Here is a 23,362-nt window from a genome sequence, read left to right on the forward strand (position 1 = left end):
CATTCAACCAAAAAAAGCACACACCACGCACCACAAAAGTCACAGTACCAAAAGAAGATCAAAGCAATGTCTACCAAGTTTAATGGACTATAAGTAATGAAATTCAACCTAGTACTCATGTGATTTCTGATCCAAAAATACAAGCATATTGTACATTTGACATTTCCTGAAAGGATTCACTTTGTGCGTCATCTATGGTGTTTCACATCCTCTAAGATCGGTACCAAAATCATTGTGAATAATTCCCTGACTATCAGAATAAAGAAACAACAAGTACTTAACTTTTGTTTCAGGAAAATCTATTCAGAGTTATCCAGAGATGGTGATGGTGGTGGGGGTTGCTTCTCTTCATCACTTTTTGCTGGCTGTTCATGTGGTGGCAGTTGCTCTGGATCATTGATTTCTGAAGGTTGTTCAGGTGGTGGTGATGCTGTAGGCTGCTCACCATGCTCATTCTCCTCCGGTTGAAAATTAATAGGAAATTTTGTAACCCTTGGCTTATCGGTCAAGATGTTCCTTTGAACTTTATCAAGCAACACCTTCTGAGGTGGTTCTTCTCTCAATTGTTCATCAGCATAGTCATTGTTCACATAATATCCTACTCTAATAAATTCTTGCCCCAAATAAGAGCATGTCAATAGCAACACAGTGACACCAATTATATCCTCTTCACGAATTTTTGATGGATCTGGTGGGTCTGCCTGAAATGAGGCACAAATTTCATAAATACTCTGTATGACATACTCACATTACTGGAAACCACAATTTGTGGAATGCATGATAGATCACCTGGAGAACAAAACGATAATTGCCCACGTTGACAGGTCCGACAAGCACGCTTTCCAAGAGTTGGTCATATGTCTCATCTTCAGCTGATCCCACATAGATTAGTTTCCATTCTATATCTGCAAATGATTACACAAACCAACCACACAATTGAACAAAAACTAATTTGAAAAGTATATCCACAGAAAACTTCAAAAAGCCCACAAAATGATCATCCAAGAAATAGTTGAAATATTTGTAAAAGTTGCTTAGTCAGATAAGCCTCCATCATCCAAATGATTCCCCAAAATAAACAGTATCTCATATTACGGTTCCTAGGGTAAATTTGTCCTTAAAAAAATCAGTAATAGTTGATTTAAAATAAATAAATTAAAACCCTAGTTAGGTATCATCCAGATGATATCACTGTCATTTTTTCTAAAATGGTTGTCACTCAGCAAAGTCAGCTACCAAAACACTGCATCACCTGCCAAAAGGACCAAAACTCAAGCCACCACCTAAAAGTTTCTCCTGAAAATAGACTATGATGATAATTCATTCATTCCAAGGTTATTTGCTACGACCCAGCATAGAGCACCTGCACTTATCACGTATGTGAGAAAGGGCAAGAGGATCATTTGCAATAATGACAGTTAGGAGGAATCTACGCCGTCACTGCAGCAGGAAATGGGGGGGATGCACCTTGAGTTAGTTATGTCAGCAGTGTGCTGAGCAAGTCAGGAAACTGATTGTAATAAATAGTGGATAGGGGGTATGTATTGTAAAAACTGTTTTTTTGAGTAGTCTTGTGGAAGAGATCCAGCCTCTCAAATTGTTGGTTAAGAACCTCTCCCCTTAATAGTTTATACATCCATATCTTCCCTACTTTCTGCGTTTTCCCCCTCAGTCGCTTCTTAATATTCTTATTTTTGCTGTTTTTCAGCCATGATTTAGCTAAGATCTTAGCAAGTGGTGTCAGTAGATTCTGATCACATGTATGGCACCTCCAGTTTCAATCTTGCGAATTGAGCAGCTGGAAACACAAATGGTGGCCCCTTCAAACCACAATGGCAGAAAGTTCCACCATAGCAGATCAGATTTCCTCCTCTGTAGCTCTGGCGATGGAAGCAGCCAGGATAAAATTCGCTGAACAAAACAAGGAGTACAGCAAAGGCAATGAAACAGAGCCATGAAGATCTGGATGTCGCCAACTACCGAATTGAGGGAAGAGTGGATCGATTTCACGAGAACTTCAATGGAGCATCGACGTTGATCAAGAGTGACCAAGCCAAATTTCAAACGGAGATCCGGTCGTTGTTAAACAGATCGACCCAGTAACCAGAGTTTAGTGTCAATGGTGGTGGACTGGTGGGTACACTTTTGGTAAAACTGGAATGATTCCAGAAGTAAGAACGGTTTATGGTGGATTCGAATTTACGGTGGATGGTTATGTTGGTGGCGGATCTGGTGGAGGTGCGGGTGGTGTTTCACAATGGTGGAAGAGGTGCAGATTGGAAGTACAGGAAGTTAGACCTTCCTCTCTTCGATGGAAGCAACCAAGATGGGTGGATTTTGAGGGCAGAACGAAACTTCAAATTCTTCCGGCTCTATGACGAAGAAAAGGTGGAGGTACCGGTGGTCTCTTTGGACGGCGACACACTTTCATAGTTCCAATAGGGACACATACACAGGCTGATAAACCACTGGGAGGAGATTAAAGCATTGCTTTGTCGACACTTTCAATCGCAGTCAACCGAGACACTAGAAGAGCCGTGGTTGGCTAATGAGCAGTCGTATGGAGGCGTGTAGGAGGATCGACGGAGATTCATTGAGCTTTTGGATCAATTGGGAAGATATAGCTAAGGGGTTGTTCTTAATGGGGCTCTGAGATGTATACGGACAAAGGTTTGATTGTTGGGGCCAGGTCTTTGGATCATGCCATGGATCTAGCCTAATGGTGGATAAACGGAGACTTGGAGCCTCTACAAAACTGAGGGAGATTTGGGCCTGGGAAAGGCACTTATTCTCAAGCCCAATCATTTAATGTAGCGCGTGGGAATTATAGCACCTACTCTAGTGCTTCAATACTATACGTTCAACAATGAGTTTTACCAACTCTGCAGCTCAATCCACTAGCAGCAACTATATAGGAAGGAGCTTCAACGTGTGAGATTCGGCGGCCAAGTAAAAAGGAGCTTCAACGGAAGCCGGAAAAGAATATGTGCGTTACGATAATTGGTCGGTGGGACATCGATGCCGAAAGGAGTTGAGCATATCGCTCACGCACGAGGACGACGATGACGAGTTAGAAATCAGCCCTCAGAGGTGTCGAACATACTATCAGAGCCCTTACAAATCGAAATGTCATAACATTCAGCCATGGAGTTAAATAAGCCCTAAACCTTGAATATGTTGGGAACAATTAATGGTCAAGAGGTAGTGGCTATGGTGGATCTGAGGGCAACTCACAATTGCATATAGAGTGACGCGGTGGCAAAGTTGGATTCCCAGTAACACCGTCAAAAACATTTGGTGTCCCTCAGAGCTAGAGATTTCGTGCAAGGTGAGGGGGAGTGTAAATCGATGGTGCTTCACCTTCAAAGGGCGGATGTGACAGGGGATTTCCTTCCCTTAGAAAAGGGGAATTCCGATCAAATTCTTGGAATCCAATGGCTCATTTAATGCACTAGAACTGACGAGGTGCATACAACTTGGAAGAAATGAAACAGAAGATACAAAGTGGGAAAAGTTAGAAGGAAAATGTTCTTGGCATCTCTAACAGCTATGGACTATGGTGTGTGATGTTTGGGAGCTAGAAATCAGGCCTACAGGAAGTAGACAATTTTAATGCGAAGAGTAATAGCAAAGCAAGTCCAAAGTGATGTTTGTAATAGAGTTTAAATTTTGTTGTCTGTTAGAGGATGTGTATGCTGGTTTCAAATCTGAAAAATAGGATGTAATTCTATTGATTAATAAATGAATTATTTGCTGATCCAAATAAAAGGTTGGTAAAAGAAAACATGCCCTCACTTGCTCAACATATTTTGTCCAGTAAAGAAAACAACAGCAGTAGAGGAGTACTCTACGGACATCAATTTTATTTTGCCTTCCCGGTTCTCCCTACTGAAATAATGCTTTAAGTAGAAAAGGAAGGATCGAGAGTCGTGAAAGTTATACTTAATATTGCTTAAAGCTCCTCTACATAGTAGAACCATCAATTCCATATGGTATCTTCATGATAGGTTCTAACCAGCTTTATGACAGGTTCTACTCACTCTCCTCTATTCATGTTTCTCTCCTCCCTTGTTATATTCCACTAGGAACACTATGGTTTAACCTTTAAGACATGAACACATCATGGACAGACATTCCCACACACATAGACCTGCCCTACCACAATTCACATGGCTAGCTTATGTGCATGCCTATGCCATGCTAATATGCTATTCAACTATTAACAAGACCCCTATCCATCAAAAGCTTTCATTCCAACCAAATTGACATTCATTTCCTAGGCATATCAGTTCTCATGGATAACATAACATCTCAAATCCCAAATCTGACGTTCTATTACCTGGTGCAACCACCAAGAACAAGTAACTTGAATGTATAATAAGAAAACACTAATTCATGAAATTAAAAAGAAAGGGAAGCTACCATCTTTAAGAGATACCACACACTCATAGGATATCTCGAATTGAAATGGGCTGAGAAATGGTGATGGATTATCCAAAATGGCAACATTGGTGATGTTGACTGCACTCATCGTATTCCTTTCTGGTTGTAAAAGGTAAAATAGAGCACCTTCTTTATTGATCAATCAAAACACCACGATTGAAGAACCTAAGCAACAACAGGAATTTAATAGTCAAGTAAATGAAGCTAGAAAATTATAGCCAGAAAACAAAAGAAACAGAATTCATTTGCACCATTCAAGGGTAATTGATGCGCAAGTCCCATACTTGTTGCTTATCACCGCATTTTTGGTGGGAAATAAAGGCTTGCTGCCATTTTAACCTTGTGTCACTAGTTATTCATTTAGTGTAGCAAAAGCACATGGAAATTCCAAATATTTGACTGGTTTTGGCAATATTGCTCGATTAGAGGAAAAACAACAGACCCGCACACATCGATTACAAAGAAAGTACACAACATCTTCACTACATATCTTAAAACCTACATTTCGTTACAAGTTTCTTTACCTTCAACAAGATGTATCAACAAATTCAAGAACTCTTTAAACACACAATAGCACAATCTGCTGTAAAACTGCAATCAGGTAGAATAGTAAAGAAACACAACTTGTCTAGAGATTAATTTAAACACAGTTAAAAAGATGTAACCCTAATCACGAATTAAACCCTAGAATACAATTCAGACAATATCTAAACAAGCGACACATCTTAAAACCTACACTTCGTTACAAGTTTCTTTACCTTCGACAGGAGTATAATCGACCAATTCAAGAACTCTTAAAACACGCAACAGCACACACTGATGTAAACTGCAATCAGGTAGAGTAGTTAAGAAACAACCAAAATCAGAATAAAAAACTCCAAATTGTCCAATGATTAACTTAAACACAAGTAAAAGGTATAACCCTAATCGCGAATTAAAACCCTAGAATGTAATTCAAACAATATCTAAACAAGCCACACATCTTAAAACCTACAGTTTCTTTCAACAAGAGTATAATCAACAAATTCAAGAACTCTTAAAACACATAACAGCATAACCCTAATCGCGAACTAAACCCTAGAACATAATTCAAACAACATCTAAACAAGGAAACTCCAAAACTGAGGTTGCAAAATAACAAATTGATAAAAGGAAGATCCAATTTACAAGAGCAGCAACCAATCGTATAGATACCCAGAGTATAGAATCAAAGAAAATGAAAAGGAAACCCTAACAGTAGAATAACGACGAAATACAAGTAATTTGAAGATGAATATTAACCTGACTAAGAACGCAAAGAGGCGAGTGATGAAGATGGAGAAGAAGAAGTTGCTGGCGAATCGAATAACTTCGAAATGAGATTGAAAGTACAAGGATGCCAGACAATTCGATCTTTAAAATTGTTCTGAAAAAAAAAAGGGAGGGAAAATCAGTGAATTTGGGGAAAAGATTGGAGGGAAAATGGAGGCATGCGAAAGGGCGAAAATGTTCAAAATGTAATAGTACGAGAACTAGGGTCTACCGACTACGCGGCTAGGGACTGCCGTTTGTGTGTCTTTATTCCAAAAATGACCCGATCAGAAAATGTACGAGTTGAGTCAAGCCGAACCTAACCTAACATCGACAAGACTCTATTGATCTTTGTGTACCCCATTTTTACATTAAAAAACTTGAACGAATAAAATAAATAAATTTAATACACTGTATTATTTCTGAAATACACTTGGGAAGAAGTTGTAAAGATGTGAATTCATCAATAGGATGCAGAATGGAGTACATAGAAAACATCAATAGAACTTTGTTTATGAAAAAATGCGAAGACATCGAAAATCACTGATCGCATCAAGCTAGAAGCGGTGGAGTACGAGTTATGCTTTAGGATGCATAATAGAAACTGTTGCGATTGTAACAGGTAAATGTTATCTCTAAATCTATGGTATACAAGTCTATTTATCATCATAGATGTCCTACGAATGATTATTAATAATATTGTTTTTCACCACAAATTAGAAGGTGCACCCGTTTATAAGTACGTAGCTCTACATGCAACCGGATTAAAAACACAATTTTACGGGTTAAAATCACATTTTTTTTTTCAATTTTAAAGCACAATTTTCGATTTCAATACACATTTTTTCGGTTAAACAACACAATTTTACAATTTAAAAGCACATTTTTACAGTTATATGTGTTTTTAAACAACAAAAAATATGTTATTTTGAAGGATTAATAATGCAAACTTACCCGATTGCATGTAGAGCTACATGCAGTCGGGTGTACCATCTACCAATTGGTTCTTCCCCATCAAAAAAAAAGTAGTTGTAACTTTTTATACTCCGTAGATCTTTCTCCACTTTCCATAGACTTTAACTTACAACCCTCTAATGTTACTGACCTCCTATCTTCCCTAAGAAAATCCCCTACTTCCCTTCACAAGACGATCTTCCTTTGTTAGGCTTTTTATGGAAAGAAAGAAATATGAGCATTTTTAACCATGAAACTTATTTCAACCCCTACAGAATCTTCATGTAACGCCCCGACCTCTAATTCAATAATTAAAGCATACTTAGCAGCGTAATTAACCTAATTCGGTCGGGACATTACTGCCGTGACTTCCTCTTGGAAATTACAAGGCAAACATCATAACATAAGATATTAAATTCTCCAATAAATATATAATCCTTTATATTCCCAAAATAAAAGTACATAACTTACTAAAAGTCTTTAATTAAACTATCAAAGCATTAAGCATAAACTAGGTGAATATTAATAAAGTGAAATTCCTCGCCACTACACGTGTCCATCGTTCCCCGCAGTACCTAAAACGGAAAACAAAACGGTGAGCCGAAGACTCAGTAACGACTACCCTAGTAACGTAAATTCATTTCAATTCATTTTATTTAATAACACAGGGAGAATAGAATAAGTAAAACATTTAATAAAACATCATATTTAATTCATTCATAAACTTTTAATGAAAACGTCATTCATAAACATTTAATTAATATGCTAGTTGTCGGCAAGTACGAACCGTGAAGGAATTCTCCACTGGGCCTGGGCCCATAAGAGCCTGGGCTCATCGTAACGTGGGGCCTGGGCCCTGAGCCTGGGCTCATAAACCATGGGAGCCTGGGCTCGTAATCCATGGGTGGACAGGTGTTCGTGGTGCATGCATGACCGATAGATAGGAAGATGGTAGTTTATATACCGCCAGACAAACCAGGTCTTTCACTTTCATTTATCATGTTGTACGTATGTAATTTTACCAAGCCTTGGCTTGTATTTCAGTTGAAAATAACATAACTCATTTAATATCATAAAACATCATTTAGATCATGGGATCCATAAAACATCATTTCATTCAACGCATCATATAAACATCATTTTATGAGAAAACTCAATCAAATCATATTATAAAGAATAATTCAAACAAATCATATTTCATTCCCACAATCCATAAAACATGACAAAACATTTAATTCATAAATCCAATCATAACGTCATAATTTCATAATACATTTATAAGGGGATTGCGGGTACTAGCAATAGCCGTTACCTCACTTCCGCGATTCTGCTAAGGATTTTCCTTGGCTCGTTCGTCCTGAGCTCCGAGTCCAATTTCTTTTAAAAATAGTAAATAATTGAATTAGTACTAGATCGACAAATAATTATAAAATTAATATTTTATAAGTCATAAATTTTATAAGTAATGAAATTATAAATAACGAATTTAATAAACTATAATTTCGACATTTAAAGAAAATATTATTATTAATCGAATTTTTAATCGAAATACATATATATTTTATAAATAAATTTTCATGTAAATAATATTTAAATTCCATTTTGATAAATAAAACTAGAATCTTTATTCCCATAAAATTGATAATAAAATCTGAAAAATAATAAAAAATTTATTAGTAATTTCATGAAATACCCTCGAGTTTTACCATAATTCATCAAACGCCCATCAAGTTTCAATAATTCACAAAATACCCCTCACAAATGACTTAATACCTCAGATACCCCTTCATGACGTCATCATTCCTAATTAAATCAATTAACATCTAATTAACCCACCCATTTACCCATTTTTCCTAATTAACTCATGTTCGATCTTCCTCTCCCTTCTTCTTCACCGCCACTTCTTTCTCTCCCTTCTTCCACCACCACCTCGCCATTGTCTTCGTTGTAATTCCCGTTGAACCAGACCCCCGTCGGTCGTCGAGTCAACCTGCCGCAACGTTGAATTGCTTCACGCGAACACTAATCGCAGTTCAACAATGGCGGCAAAGAAACCTCCACCACCATTAAAGCTAATCTCATCAATTCAAAGAATGCTCCAACACTGAATTGAGAGTACCCCAAATTCGCCAAATTGCAAGAAATTCAAATTCGCCAAATTGCAAGACACTCACTGAATTGGGAGTACCCCAAATTCGCCAAATTGCAAATAACACCCCAGAAATTTAATTTTCAGATTAACTCACTGAATTAAGAGTACCCAAGTGCGAGAAAGTGGAGGGGAAGCGTTCAACTCCAACACCCAGCGATTTGCTTCAAAAAATCAGCGAATTGTAACATCATAATCGAAACCCTAATTCGAGTCTCCATAATTTCAATCAAAAATTCCAGCTAAATCTTCTTCCTCATTTTTTGTTTTGAATTCTGTTTGAAGAGTTCATTCGTTCGATTCTCGTAGATCTTTGTAATGGCCGAGCTACTGCAAGAATTCAAAACTTAGTAATGGAATTGAGGAGCTGCCGAGGGTGATGATGGAGTTTTGAGGGAGATGTCGGAGTTGTTGATGGAGATGGACAGGTGAGAAAGAGACGAGAATGGCAGTGAGCAAGGGGGACAGCCATGAAAAAAGCCCTATCCGTCGCCGGAAAATCAAACTCCGGTGGAATCCTTGAGGTGGGTGGTGGGTTAATGGATGAAGGAAGGGGAGAGAGAAAAGAAAAAGAAATGGGTGGGTTAATAGGTGGGTTAATGGGTCAATGGGTGGGTTAATGGGAAATTAGGGATTAGGGGGGTTAATTAGAGATTAGGTAGGTAATTAGATCATAATTGGTCGATTATGAGGATGATGACGTCATGAAGGGGTATTTGGGGTATTAAGTCATTTGTGAGGGGTATTTTATGAATTATTGAAACTTGATGGGCGTTTGGTGAATTATGGCAAAACTCGAGGGTATTTCATGAAATATCCGTAAAAACTATTTATTAAAACGTAAATACTAAAGAAATTCTGAAAATTTTAGATTGTTCTTACCCAAGCCCAAATGGTTATGTGGCCCAATTTGTGAGGGGTTTTTGAGGAGAATAAAAACAAATAAGGTCTCTTGATTTTCTCCTTTTTTTTTTTTTTTTCTCTGGAAATAGAACACGGCAGGGGAAGGAGGGAAACGAGCGAAACAGGGGAAGCACGAAGGGAGGAGAGAGGGAGGAAGAGAGCGTGGAGGTTGGGCTGGGCTGGGATTCGCCGGGAATTTCGACGGCGATGGTGACGGTAGTTGAACGGCGGCGGAGCAGTTAAGGGGAGATGGTGAGTGGCGCGAAGAAGGGGAAGAAACAGGGGAGATTGGTGGGTTTTTCGATCGAGATTTTGGGAAGGGGAAGGGTGGTTCGCCGGAGTTTTAGGGGCGGAGGTTGGTTGGAGAGATGATGAGGGTGGATGGAGGTGGTGGTGGTTGTGGGAGGTGGTGCGAAAAAGAGGGAACGAGACAGGGGAGGCGAGAAGAGAAGAGGGAGCAGGGGAAGGAGGTGGTGCGTGCGATGGTGTTGTAGGGCGACGGTGGTCTGGGTGGCTGGGGATGTTGCGGCAGGTGGTAGATGATGGTGGTGAGAATGGTGGTGGGAATGGTGGTGGATGCGGTGGTGGCAGACGGTGGTTGGTTGGACTGAATCACAGAAAAACAAGGATTGAGATTGAGATTGAAATTGTATTTGGTTTGTTGTTGAAATTCCATCTTAATTTCTGAATTTGTATATGAGAAGTGTGATGAACAAGGAAATGTGCTTGGGGTCCAAGTATCTGCATTTAGACTGAATTATTGGAAGGAAGGAAGTTTTTGACTTCCTGGTTTGTGCGTGGGGAGCAAGGAAATAAAGTAGAAATTTTCCCCCTTTTTTTTAATTTATTTAATAAATTCACAATTTTGGCAAAATTCAGAAATTGTTTGTAATTTTCAGAAATTGCTAAAAATAGAAATGTTCGAAAAATAAAATAATTTCAGTTTCTAAATTTATTGTTTAAAATAAATCGTAAAAACGATTAAAATAACGAAATTCGATTATTCGTAATTTAATTAAAACGAAATCAAGTTAATAAATATTTTTAATTTTAATAAATCGAATTTAAAATTTCGGGGTATTACACTTCATGAAAGCCTCATCAGCGCATTCAAAATGGCAATTTAGATTACAAGTTGATTCACACAACTCAATGCTATTCCTCTCTCCATCTCCAACTCCACTTCACCTCCTCCGATCACCACCTCCTCCATCCTCGTTCGTTGGTTCCCTCCACCGTTAGGCTTCTTCAAACTCAACTTTGATGGTTCAAGCAAGACGACTTTAGCAGCAGCAGGAGCCATTATTAGAGACTGTATCGACAACTCAGTATCTTCATGCACTCCTTCAATTTGGGAAATACTCAGTCATTCATGGCAGAAGCTATGAGTCTTCATAAAGGTATTCAAGAAGCTATCAACCTTAACATCAAAAAACTTCAAATCGAAGGAGATAATCTTCTGGTCACCAACTCTATTAAAGGATGCTGGTTTACTCTGTGGAAGTTACAACACATCATCAATGACATCAAGACTTACTTAGATCTTTCGACAGCTGAGAAATCAAACATAGCCACAGAGAAGCAAACAAAGCGGCAGACTGGATTGCACATGTAGGTCATTTAGTTAATAGTTGTATGTATATTGATCCTTATAATAGTCCAAATTAGCTTCCATTGTTCACAACAATTACTTAGGAGTTCCCTTCGTACAGAGGGTCTCCTAAATTCATTTTCTTACCTATTAAAAAAAAGGCTTACGTATACACTCACGTGCAAAACATGCAAGTAAAGAGATTTGAGATAATGGATCATCACATTGCGTAACAGGTGAAATGGTAAAATATATTTTAATCAGTACTCCAAAATTCAGAAATTTCAATTAATCAGTAAAAATAAGTGGAGTAGTAAACAATAAAATCTAATGTAATTTCAGTAAAAATAATAATTTAATAACCAGATCGCAAAATAGATGATTTGTCATCATGCAAATACGGTGTTTGAATTTTGAACTGAATAAAGAAGTGGAAAGAATCTAAATCCTATCAATTAAAAATCTCTATTATATAAGTGGAGAAGGGAGGGGTATTTCGGTAACACCACTTTTGGCACTACAAGAAAGCGCTTGATTACCAACTGCTTTTACCGACCGCCATAAAATTAGTCAGTAAAAAAATAATTAGCGACCGGAAAAAAACCAGTCGGTAATTTACCGACCGAAAATTGAGCGGTCGCTAAATTTTAAGTTTACCCACCGCTTTTAAAGCAGTCGGTAATTTATCGACTGCTTTTTCTTGTATTCCGACTAAAGAGCGGTTGGTAAAAATCCGAATATTTCCAAAACTCATTCAAAATTTTAATTACCGCCTATTTAATATCTCCAACCATATAAGCGGTCGGTAATTTTTTAAAGGAAAAAAAAAAGAGGTTTGAGTACTTTGCGACCAACTTTCATTCAGATCTACATTTCAAAATAATTAAAAAAAAAACGACCTCCCACCCGCTGGGCGATTTGGGCTGCCGGCGACGAACCCTTCCCAGCCCAGTCGACGCACCTCCCAGCCCAGTCGACGCACCTGTCGGCGACGCACCTCTCACCCGCCGGCGACGCAGTCCAGTCGCACCTTCCCAGCCCAGTCGACGCCTTCCCAGCCCAGTCGTACTTCCAACAACCCGCCACAGCCCAGTCTCACCTTCCCGGCGACGCACCTCCCACCTGCCGGCGACGCACCTCCCACCTTCCGGCGACGAACCTACCACTACGGTCGACGAAACTAAATCTGAGCAACCCTAAAATCTGGTGAGTTGTATTTTTGTTAAATCTGTATTGAATATTGATAGATTATATTTGTATATTATTCTCCATGAAAGAGAATAATGGTTTGAATGGTTGAGGATTCTGATTGATAATAAGACAATATATACAAATGTACGGTGCCACAATTATGGCTACAATTTAGGAGTGTAAATCAATCAGATCAATTAGCTTGATTACGTAAATATTTACTAGCTATAAATATAAGATTATATATGGCTAATTATGTTATGGAGAATAATATACAAATATAATCTATCAAATATCATGTTTTCTATGGTTAATAAGATTTGGATTTCGATGTGATAAAGCATAGCCCTGAATTTTATGTTAACTTTTTTTTTGACAAGCAAGAGAGATAAATTTTATAGCTCAAACAAACTAGTTTACAACCTAGACAGGAACAAGCTCACAGGAACAACCTCTAAGGCTAGCCCTGAAGAAACAACATATTGAACACACTGAATCTAAAAAGACTAGACATGCTTATGCTTGATGCTTGATGTCAGATTTCAGAGCATGTAACAAAGTTGAAGCCATGGGATCAGTTTGTTCCCACACAACATAATTCCACCCAACCATCTATTTGCCGATCACGTAGAAAAATAAATCGCATTGGACTGTAACTCACCTTTCCGTAAACTACCAACTACAATTCATTCATATGAGAAACAACGAATAATTTAGAGAATGAATTTGAGTAGTAAGTAAGTGTATTGAATAAATTTGTGCATGTTTAGGTGTTTATTGTAAATGCATTTTATTATTTATATTTGATTTTTATCCTTATTGGCTTGTGTTTAAGTAATTATTGATCTTTATATAAATTATAAGTAAATTATTGAACTTTATATAATTTATAAGTGCGTTTGAATAAATTATTGATCTTTATATCATTAATAAATTATTTAACTTTATATCATTAATAAGTATTGATTTTTATATAATTAATAAAATCAATTATTTGATTGTTTATTTAGAAAACTTCGAGCGGTAGTTAGACTACATAGTAGGTTTAGTAACATGATTAGTGTGAGATGTGTAGAGATTGGTTAGTAACATGTTTTTTGTGAGATGTGTAGAATTTGGTATCATGAAAAGAAGAGAGCGTAGTTGGATGTATGATAGACTCGACGGGCGCAATCTTAAGCCCGACTTTCTCAAGGGGGTTGGAGAGTTCATTGAGTTTTGCAAAGAGCATCCAACATGCAATGATGGTGACAAAATAAGATGCCCATGCCCCTTGTGTGATAACAGGCGTTTTCATGATACTGAAACAGTTAGAGTACATTTGTACAAGAAGGGGTTTGTTCGTAATTACTATCAATGGATATGTCAAGGGGAAAGCTTAGTAGAGTCCTCGCGTGTTCAGCCAAATCAATATCGGGATATGGTTATTGATGCTCTTGGAAATAATCAAGAGCATTTGGTGAATGAAGAGGGTAATTCAGTTGAAGAAGAACCAAATGATGAAGCTAAGAAGTTTATAGACCTTCTAAAGGCAGCTGGATATCCATTATATGAAGGGAGCAAACTCTCTGTGTTGGAGATGGCATCAAGAATTGCAAGTTTGAAATGTGAATTTAACTTACAACACAGGTGTGTGGATGGGTTTGCATCTTTGATGAATGATGCGATTCCAAATAACAACCAAATGGGTAGAACTTTCAATAGCACAAAGAAGGTTCTTGAGGGCTTGGAACTTCCTCATGAGAGGATCCACACATGCCCTAAAGGTTGTTTGCTCTTCTGGAAAGGCGATGCACAGTTAGATAAATGTAGAGTATGCGGAAGTGATCGGTATAAGAAGACTGCAAAGGGTAAGCTTATTCCAGCAAAAGTTCTAATCTATTTTCCAATCACACCGAGGTTTCAAAGGTTGTATTCTACCAAGAACATTTCGGAGGATATGACTTGGCATGCCAAGAATCACTAGTAGAAAAAACCCCTGTTGCAGCCCCCTTGTTGCAGCGTACATGTATAAATACGCTTCAACAACCAGTCGGTCAACGCGGGTCAAACCCTTTAAAGGGTTATCGCAGCGTACATTTTAGTTGTTCGCAGCAAATGTGTTTGTTGCAGCGTACAAAATAAAAGCCCGCAGCAACAACCCGACTTTATTGCAGCGTACATGTTATTGCCCGCTGCAACAAGTCCGCGTTTCAAAATTTTTTACTTTCCTAGGTTGCAACAAACCGCGCTCAAACGAGCGGGCTCAAACGTACGTTGTTCCTTCTCTTCTAGCTCCAAGCTTTTTCCCTTAAACAAATATCCAAGAAGCCGTCGAACTCAGCCCTGCGTCGCCGTCGAACCCAAGCGTTGCTCAGCCCTGCGTCGCTGTCTTCGCCGGTGTGTGGTGTTCTCGCCTCATCTCCCCCATCCCGTTCAATTCTCGCGCGGCCTGTCACTGAAAGATATATTCTTGGTCGGCCGGGGGTTCAGCATCTCCCCGTCGCGTCGTGGTTCCGGTGGTTGCTCGGCGTCGTGGTTCCGGCGGTTTCGGTATGGTGTGTTCAATTTCTATTTTCGTTTTTTATTTTCGTTTTCAGATTAGGGTTCAATTTTAGTTTTTGATTTTCGTTTTCAGATTAGGGTTCAATTTTAGGTTTATGATTGAAAAAATCACATAGTTTTGAGTTCGATGATTTATGGGTTTCTTAGGGTTTGTTCAAATGATGTTTATGGGTTTTTAATCATTCATTACTTCATACAAAATCTTGATTTGTGCGAAATGTTGGATATTTAGGGTTTAGTTTAAGAATAGTATTGGAATTTTGGATGTTTTTGTTGTTTACGCTTGTGAAATGATGGAGAAGTTTTGAGTGGTCAAATGAGGGCTCTACAAGATTATAAGAAGGTGATTGTGTTTGAGTATAGTTTGTGTGAGTTGTTGACTTCTTTGTATGTTGCTATATTGGTATATAATTAACAAGTTTAATGTTCCGACTCTTCTGAGTATCTTAACATGCTTTTGAAGTCCTTGAGCTCGGGTAAATATTAATCATCTGCCATTTAGTTGTATGAACTGAGAATGGTTTGTTTTTAATTTATGTATATCCATATGCCCTGTACCAGTTTCACTTTCAATTAGAAGATGAGATGTTCCAACCTCTTTGCCTGCAGAATTTTGAATGAAATAGTTTCACTCATCTTTGTGCATCCATTGAATAGGAAACTGTTATACCACAATCGACAAATTCAGGAGCTAGGCTCCTCTTTTCTGATGTATTAAAGCATCATTGTCAGAACGCGGTTACACACTCTCTTAAAAGACGGAGAACAAGGATGCCAAAGAAGGATTTAGAAACCGGAAATTTCGAGAATCTGATAGTGGAAGTGACTCAAGGGTTAAGTCCAAACATTGGAGAAAACACAAGCTTCATTCAGAACAATTTACAAGGCAAATATCTTTCTGGTTCAGATGCCGCTCAACCTGATATCCCGTTGTCTGCTGTACAGGTATGATTCAGGTGTTTAAGAAGATTTCCTACACTAGCAGAATAATTTGAATTCCCTCGCCTTATTTGCTGCATTTTTCTAGGTTTGCAGCAAGTTACATTTTAATTGCCGCATTTAAGCAGTAATGTCTATGTCTATGTTGCTGTTACTTTACCCTGAATATGAAATATGGAGAATACATTAAATAATTTCCTGTATGAACTTTTGTTGCTAATATGGAACTTGTATCCCTTATATTTCAGCATTCAGAAGCAGTGAAGCTGAAAATGCAGTCTGCTGTAGAAAGAGAAGGAACTCCTGGTGATGCTGTCAATTTGCAAACTGTCGAGAATATATCACAGGGAGATGCTGATATAGATATGGAAATAGATGATACCAACAGCATAGAAGATACAATCTTTGCAATGAACAATCATAAAGACCAATCATCCACAAAGACCACAAGCTTAACTCTGACGGAGCTGGCTCAACAGATGGCTGTTGATGATGATGATGATGACATTGTGAACTCTGTATGTGATAGCAGTCATGTCTTCGTTGGGGGTTATAAGGTAAAATCTGAAGACTCGGGCCTCCTCGGCTCTATTCTTTCCAAGCATGGGGATATTGCTGATAACTGCAATTTCAAAACACCATCAGTTCGTTCTCTGTTCATACAACATGTATGTGACATTGTTCAAACTTTGAAGAAGACTAGTATTGCATTCATCACTACGAGTGAGCTTGAAAAGATGGTAGCTGGCCTTAGTGATATTGAAGGAGCATGTATAGAAGTTGGATGGCTCAAAGAGAGGCTCGTTGAGATTTACGAAGCAAAGAAAGCTATCCCTATGCTTGGGCCATCATCCGAATTGAGAAAGACTCAAACTGAACGGAAATTCAAGATTCAGTGTACAAAAGCACTTGTGGAAGAGTACAAGAGAGAGATTGTTATTAGAGAGGAAGAACTTCGCAATTTAGAGGAAAAGTTGCGCATGGCTGAGAGTGTACTTTCTGTTGACGAAGAGGAGGCTACGACAGCAGAAATGGTGATTGGTGAGTACAAGGACAAGTTGAGGCGCATTGTGGAGTTAGGCTCCTTGCATTGTGGTCTAGTATGATTGTTACTTTCGACAAACAGTCACATTCGGGGTGAGTGACTTCTCTTAAAGTTTTATTTTTCTATTTTCCTTCTTCCTCTCTGAAATTTGGGTGGTTGCTCCTATTTGAACGTGTCATTGGTGATTTATTTGTATTATCTGGTGCTTGGAAACGTACGGTTATGTTTGTGTTTCTATTGTTGCCATTCAGAATCTTGGTTGCATTAAATTCTGTTCCTGTTTGTTAATGGCTTCAATAGGAACTATCTGCCATATGTTTGTGATAAAAAGATTATTACCGGATCAAAATGTCCATATGTTTGTTCTGTTTCCAGTGGATTTGAAGTGTCAGTGGATTTTAGGATAAAATAAGGCATTTTCGATCCCAACTTTAAAATATGCTTTATATGCTTAGTTTTGACTTTCTAGAACTCATTCCAATCCATTTATGCATATTTAAGGCTCATTGTGTCGTTATAGGTCATATTTAGGCTAAAGTGCCATTTTCGCTCCCAACTTTGAACTTAAGAACCTAATGACTCATTTTAAACTTATTATATGATTAATATGTTTAGTTTTAAGTTTCTAAGACTTATTCTAATCTGTTTATGCACATTTAATGCTTGTTTGATAGTTATAGGTCATATTTAGGCTAAAATGAGGCATTTTCGCTCCTAACTTTAAAATAAAGAACCTAAACACTCATTTTAAACTTAATACATGTTTAATATGCATAATTTTAACTTTATAAGACTCGTTCCAATCTATTTATGCACCTTTAAGGCTCATTAGATCGTTGTAGGTCATATTTAGGCTAAAATGACATTTTCGCTCCCAACTATGAACTAAAGAACCTAAGGACTCATTTTAAACCTACTAAATGTTTTATATTCTAGTTTTAACTTTCTAGGACTTATTCCAATCCATTTATGCACATTTAAGGCTCATTGTGTCGTTATAGGTCATATTTAGGCTAAAATGACATTTTCGCTCCCAACTTTGAACTTAAGAACCTAATGACTCATTTTAAACTTATTATATGATAAATATGCTTAGTTTAAGTTTCTAAGACTTATTCTAATCTATTTATGCACATTTAATGTTTGTTTTATCGTTATAGGTCATATTTAGGCTAAAATGAGGCATTTGCGCTCCTAACTTTGAACTAAAGAACCTAAGGACTCATTTTAAACTTATTACATGATTAATATGCTTAGTTTTAAGTTTCTAAGACTTATTCTAACTACTTATACACATTTAAGGCTTGTTTGGTCGTTATAGGTCATATTTAGGCTAAAATGACATTTTCGCTCCCAACTATGAACCAAAGAACCTAAGGACTCATTTTAAACTTACTAAATGTTTTATATGCTTATTTTTAACTTTCTAGTACTCATTCCTATCCATTTATGCACATTTAAGGCTCATTGTGTCGTTATAGGTCATATTTAGGCTAAAATGACATTTTCGCTCCCAACTTTGAACTTAAGAACCTAATGACTCATTTTAAACTTATTATATGATAAATATGCTTAGTTTAAGTTTCTAAGACTTATTCTAATCTGTTTATGCACATTTAATGCTTGTTTGATAGTTATAGGTCATATTTAGGCTAAAATGAGGCATTTTCGCTCCTAACTTTAAAATAAAGAACCTAAGCACGCATTTTAAACTTAATACATGTTTAATATGCATAATTTTAACTTTATAAGACTCGTTCCAATCCATTTATGCATATTTAAGGCTCATTGTGTCGTTTTAGGTCATATTTAGGCTAAAATGACATTTTCGCTCCCAACTTTGAACTTAAGAACCTAAGGACTCATTTTTAAATTATTATATGATTAATAAGCTTAGTTTTGAGTTTATAGGACTTATTCTAATCTACTTATACCCATTTAATGCTTGTTTGATCGTTATAGGTCATATCTAGGCTAAAATAAGGCATTTTCGCTCCCAACTTTAAAATAAAGAACCTAAGGACTCATTTAAAACTTATTACATGTTTAATATGCATAATTTTAACGATCTAAGACTCGTTCCAATCTATTTATGCACCTATAGGCTCATTGGGTCGTTATAGGTCATATTTAGGCTAAAATGACATTTTCGCTCCCAACTTTGAACTAAAGAACCTAAGGACTCATTTTAGACTATTAGGACATTGTCATTAGTTTCTTGAATGTTAAAATGTGATATTTAATTTGTATTTAATCTAATGTTTAATTTAAATTTCTGTTTTTGTAAAGGTCTACACTCCGAGGATTGCGCCTTATGCGAGGAATTTGATGTGGTTCGTGAGCAATGGGCTAAGTTTTTTACCAACAAGTATTTATTATTGGCTTTAGCGCGCTTGATCGAGTTGGTTTAGTTGTTATAGAATAAATTTTATATTAAAATGTATGTTTATGTTGAAATTGGAACATATATTTAAATGTAATATGTGCACTTTGGTTTTGGGATATATAGTATACAAAACTCCAGTTGTTGTTTTTATATTTGTTATACAGGCTGCGTTATTCTATTATTGTTTTGACAGGTTTCTATATTTGGTGCAAGGCACTCTAGGTATCCCTAAACAAAATTAGAATTTTCCCGCCAAAAGTGCTTTTTTGCAGCGTACATATATGTTGTACGCTGCAACAAGGGAAAAAAATTTCGCAAAAATTCAGACTTGTTGCAGCGTACAAATAAATGTACGCTGCAAAAAATTGAGTAATTCAGACTTGTTGCAGCGTACAAATAAATGTACGCTGCAAAAAGTTGAGTCTTTTGCAGCGTACATATATATGTACGCTGCAACAAGTCCAAAATTTTGCCAATTTTTTGGCACTTGTTGCAGCGTACATCTAAAAGCCCGCTGCAACAAATTACTTTTTGCAGCGAACATTGTACGCTGCAACAAGTTCAGACTTGTTGCAGGCCCCCCAGTTGCAGCATACGATGTACGCTGCAACAGGGGTCTAAAAGCCCGCTGCAATAAGGGTTTTTTCTACTAGTGAATCCCCGAGTTCAAAACACCTTCGCACATCCTAGTGATAGTCAAGCGTGGAAGCACTTGGATACAACCTTTCCTAATTTCGCATCAGAGCCACGAAATGTCAGGCTTGGTTTGTGCACGGATGGATTTGCCCCCCATGGTAAATTTGGATCCCAATATTCATGTTGGCCAGTTATTCTTACACCATACAACTTGCCTCCATCGATGTGTATGAAAAGACCATTCATGTTCCTTTCTTTGCTCGTTCCCGGTCCTAAAAATCCTAAAGGAAACTTGGATGTGTACATGCAACCACTCATTGAAGAGTTGAAACAGTTATGGGAGGTTGGGGCTATGACTTATGACATCTCAAGCAAGCAAAATTTCAACCTCCGCGCAGCTCTTTTGTGGACTATTAGTGATTTTCCTGCATATGGCATGCTATCTGGATGGTCCACTGCCGGAAAGAAGGCTTGCCCTTATTGTATGGATAAAAGCAAGGCATTTTGGCTTGAACATGGAGGTAAAGTTTCATGGTTTGATTGCCATCGACAATTCCTTCCACATGATCACCCTTTTCGAAAGAATAAAACAGCTTTCTGCAAAAACAAAGTTGAAAATGGCATGGGTCCGCATATAATGTGTGGAGAAGAATTGTGGCAATGTGTGAAGGACTTGCCTAAAGAAACTGATGGTCCTGAAGCTCTTAAGAAGTTGAAGAGTGCCAAAAAGGGTTGGTTCAAACAAAGTATTCTATGGGAACTCCCATATTGGAAGGATTTGCTTCTTCGTCACAACTTGGATGTCATGCACATTGAAAAGAACTTTTTTGACCAACTCATAAACACTGTGATGGATGTGAAAGGCAGCACCTCGGACACTAAATTAGCGACTGCCTTAGCGGTCACTAAATTAGCGACTGCTTGACGGTCACTAATTTAGTGACTGTTTATTGCGGTCGCTAATCCTGTCGGTAAATTTTAGCGACCGCCTTCCAGTTGGAGTTTCCTAAATTACCGTCCAGGTGAAAACTGACCGTTTTTTTGCGACCGTTGGCGGTCGCAAAATCTTTTACCAACCGTTTTTCGCGTTTTACCAACCAATTTTAGCGGTTGGTAATTAATCAATTTCTTGTAGTGTGGTGTCCCCCTAGGATAAGACTAAGGCTCTGTTCTGTTCACCTTGTTTTCACTTATTTCAGGAAAAATAAGTTCAGATAAGTTCAATTAAGTTCAGATAAGTTCAGATAAGATAAGTTCAGGAAAAATAAAGATTGACCAAGTACAATTTATAACTAAAATAAGTTTCGATAAGTTCTAATAAGTTCAGATAAGTTCAGATAAGTTCAGTTAAGTTCAGATAAGTTCAGATAAGATAAGTTCAGGAAAAATAAGTGAAAATCAGGTAAATAGAACGCCTAAATTACTCTCTAAAATTTCACAATTAAATTCAATTAAAAAGCCAATTATTTATTGATTTAAAAATATGATTATTTGTTGATTTTAAAAGCTGAAAATCAATAACAAATCAGGAAAGTTTTTTGGTGCCAACATTATGGGCTAATTAATCCCCATACGTATAAATTTTAATGGTCTAATAATTGGAGATCCTTGTCTTTCTATAAAATTAGGAAACTATGATGACATTTTATTTTCCATAAGAATGGTAAGATATAATTATGTAGAAAAGACAATAAGAGTATAGTTGCACGTGGTATGTACAAGATCTTCTGCCCATACATCAATTTTAAGTAAAAGTACAATTTAAGTTTTTAATAATTTCGCATGCATCGCGTGCAGATAAGATATATATATATCTCTATTTTATAAGGGGAAAAAAAAAATGAAATTTCAATGCACGTGATAACCAAAAATCAACAACAATTTAATTTAATTCCTGTAGCAAACATGAAAGAGATTATTAAGGCAGTTAAAAAAATTGGAATTCATCCCTTCAATCTTACATTTTTTTATTACAAAATTAAACTTAGTCTTACTCTTAATCATACCCTAAGTTAAGTAAAAAAACGCAATCTTTTACGTTTATTTTAGTTAATTTGTTATTACATTAATTCCTAAATAGATTTTATTACATATAAATGTGTATATTTTTTTCCTTTAGTTTTAAATAAATTTTCTTACATGTTTTAGAAAATGTACATACTTTTAAGAACGTAGTGTGTATATAGGACTATATTTTAACTAACAAATTAGAGAAGAAAGTCATTGAAGTATTATTTTAGTTCATTATGATCAAACTTTAGTTTAATAACTTAGCACTTAGGTGTCCACATAAGATATCGATAATACACTTACAAAAATTGTTAAAAAATTTATAAAACGTTAGAACATAGTTGCGTATATATCAAATCAGAATTTTAAAAATATCTGCACGCATTGCGTGCATAGAATACTAGTTTAAAATATTAGAAGCATCGATGATAGGTACTCTTTTTCTTGTTATTTGGGCGATTAAGGTTCTACTCACTATTTTTAGAATATGAACCGTATTTATTGACATGCACATTCAATTGGTCCAAGAATAATAAGATTGAGTTTGAAGGAAACAATTTGTTAAAAGGCATAGAGAAAGTAGCATAAAATTACAAGCACAAGTAATGAAGTACTCCGTAGTTGGGAGATTGAAATTGTATATCTAGCACTTGAGCAAATGGTACGTCAATGGAGCATAATAATTAGAACTAGTAACGTGACAATAATATGAAATTTAGGTAGTTGAAGAAATGAGCAAAGTCCTATGAGGTTAAGTGATATCCAGAGACAACCTTTATAGCAAACAAGATAACTAATTGATTAACAGATGATAATTTGCAGCTAATTCTAGCTAGTACGATTATGCATTAAACGAAATGATTAAACGTTTGTACGTACCTACTTGTTAGTTGTTACTACGTACATATTAGTGATATATTCGTATAAAAATGGCAATCTAGGTCCTCAAAATATGAATGGCATGTAGACAGAAGTCTGGCATATTACATCTGTATAATTCATATCAGTACAGAACACCAGACTGATACAATTCATATCAATACAGAACACCACATCAGTTGAGTAATGAGTAATGACAAATGAGTCATTCTTACTGTGTATTGTCTGTAGATGAATCTCATGTATTCAGATTTCAGACATGAACTTGGCAAACAACATAAACTACACACATGAACATGAAATTGATTGGTCACAAAAAATACCCATTTGAGCCAACATTACATATCAATAAATTGAAATGAAAAGCACACAATGGAGAAATGGGGCTGCTGACTGCTGACT

At 36.8% G+C, this 23,362-nt stretch overlaps 3 protein-coding genes across 5 annotated transcripts; 2 read left to right on the plus strand and 1 right to left on the minus strand.

Moving 5' to 3' along the window:
• Window positions 1–58: 58 nt before the first annotated feature.
• On the minus strand, window positions 59–5,963 carry LOC110800114 (probable histone chaperone ASF1A). 3 transcript variants are annotated; one of them, XM_022005411.2, is made up of 5 exons: window positions 5,725–5,963; window positions 5,202–5,269; window positions 4,423–4,608; window positions 790–905; window positions 59–701 (listed from the first exon to the last, which is right to left on the minus strand). In XM_022005411.2, exons 3-5 carry the CDS (start codon window positions 4,529–4,531, stop codon window positions 300–302), a joined length of 627 nt encoding a protein of 208 aa, XP_021861103.1. In that variant the 5' UTR covers window positions 4,532–4,608; window positions 5,202–5,269; window positions 5,725–5,963; the 3' UTR covers window positions 59–299. The 3 variants fall into 3 exon arrangements, with proteins under 3 accessions (XP_021861103.1, XP_021861102.1, XP_056693116.1); XM_022005410.2 differs by lacking the exon at window positions 5,202–5,269; XM_056837138.1 differs by lacking the exons at window positions 5,202–5,269; window positions 5,725–5,963 and adding an exon at window positions 4,695–5,164.
• Window positions 5,964–9,306: 3,343 nt separating this feature from the next.
• On the plus strand, window positions 9,307–10,427 carry LOC130467582 (glycine-rich protein DOT1-like). The gene is made up of 3 exons (XM_056836127.1): window positions 9,307–9,360; window positions 9,829–9,955; window positions 10,060–10,427. The coding sequence occupies exons 1-3, from the start codon at window positions 9,307–9,309 to the stop codon at window positions 10,425–10,427; spliced, it is 549 nt and encodes a 182-aa protein (XP_056692105.1).
• A 5,400-nt stretch (window positions 10,428–15,827) lies between these two features.
• LOC130467040 (uncharacterized) lies at window positions 15,828–19,489 on the plus strand. Its single transcript, XM_056835532.1, has 3 exons — window positions 15,828–16,010; window positions 16,253–17,141; window positions 19,339–19,489. Exons 1-2 carry the CDS (start codon window positions 15,837–15,839, stop codon window positions 17,108–17,110), a joined length of 1,032 nt encoding a protein of 343 aa, XP_056691510.1. The 5' UTR covers window positions 15,828–15,836; the 3' UTR covers window positions 17,111–17,141; window positions 19,339–19,489.
• The last annotated feature ends 3,873 nt before the right edge of the window (window positions 19,490–23,362 follow it).

This window comes from Spinacia oleracea, chromosome 2 (genome assembly GCF_020520425.1).
Source record: "Spinacia oleracea cultivar Varoflay chromosome 2, BTI_SOV_V1, whole genome shotgun sequence".
NCBI lineage: Eukaryota > Viridiplantae > Streptophyta > Magnoliopsida > Caryophyllales > Amaranthaceae > Spinacia > Spinacia oleracea.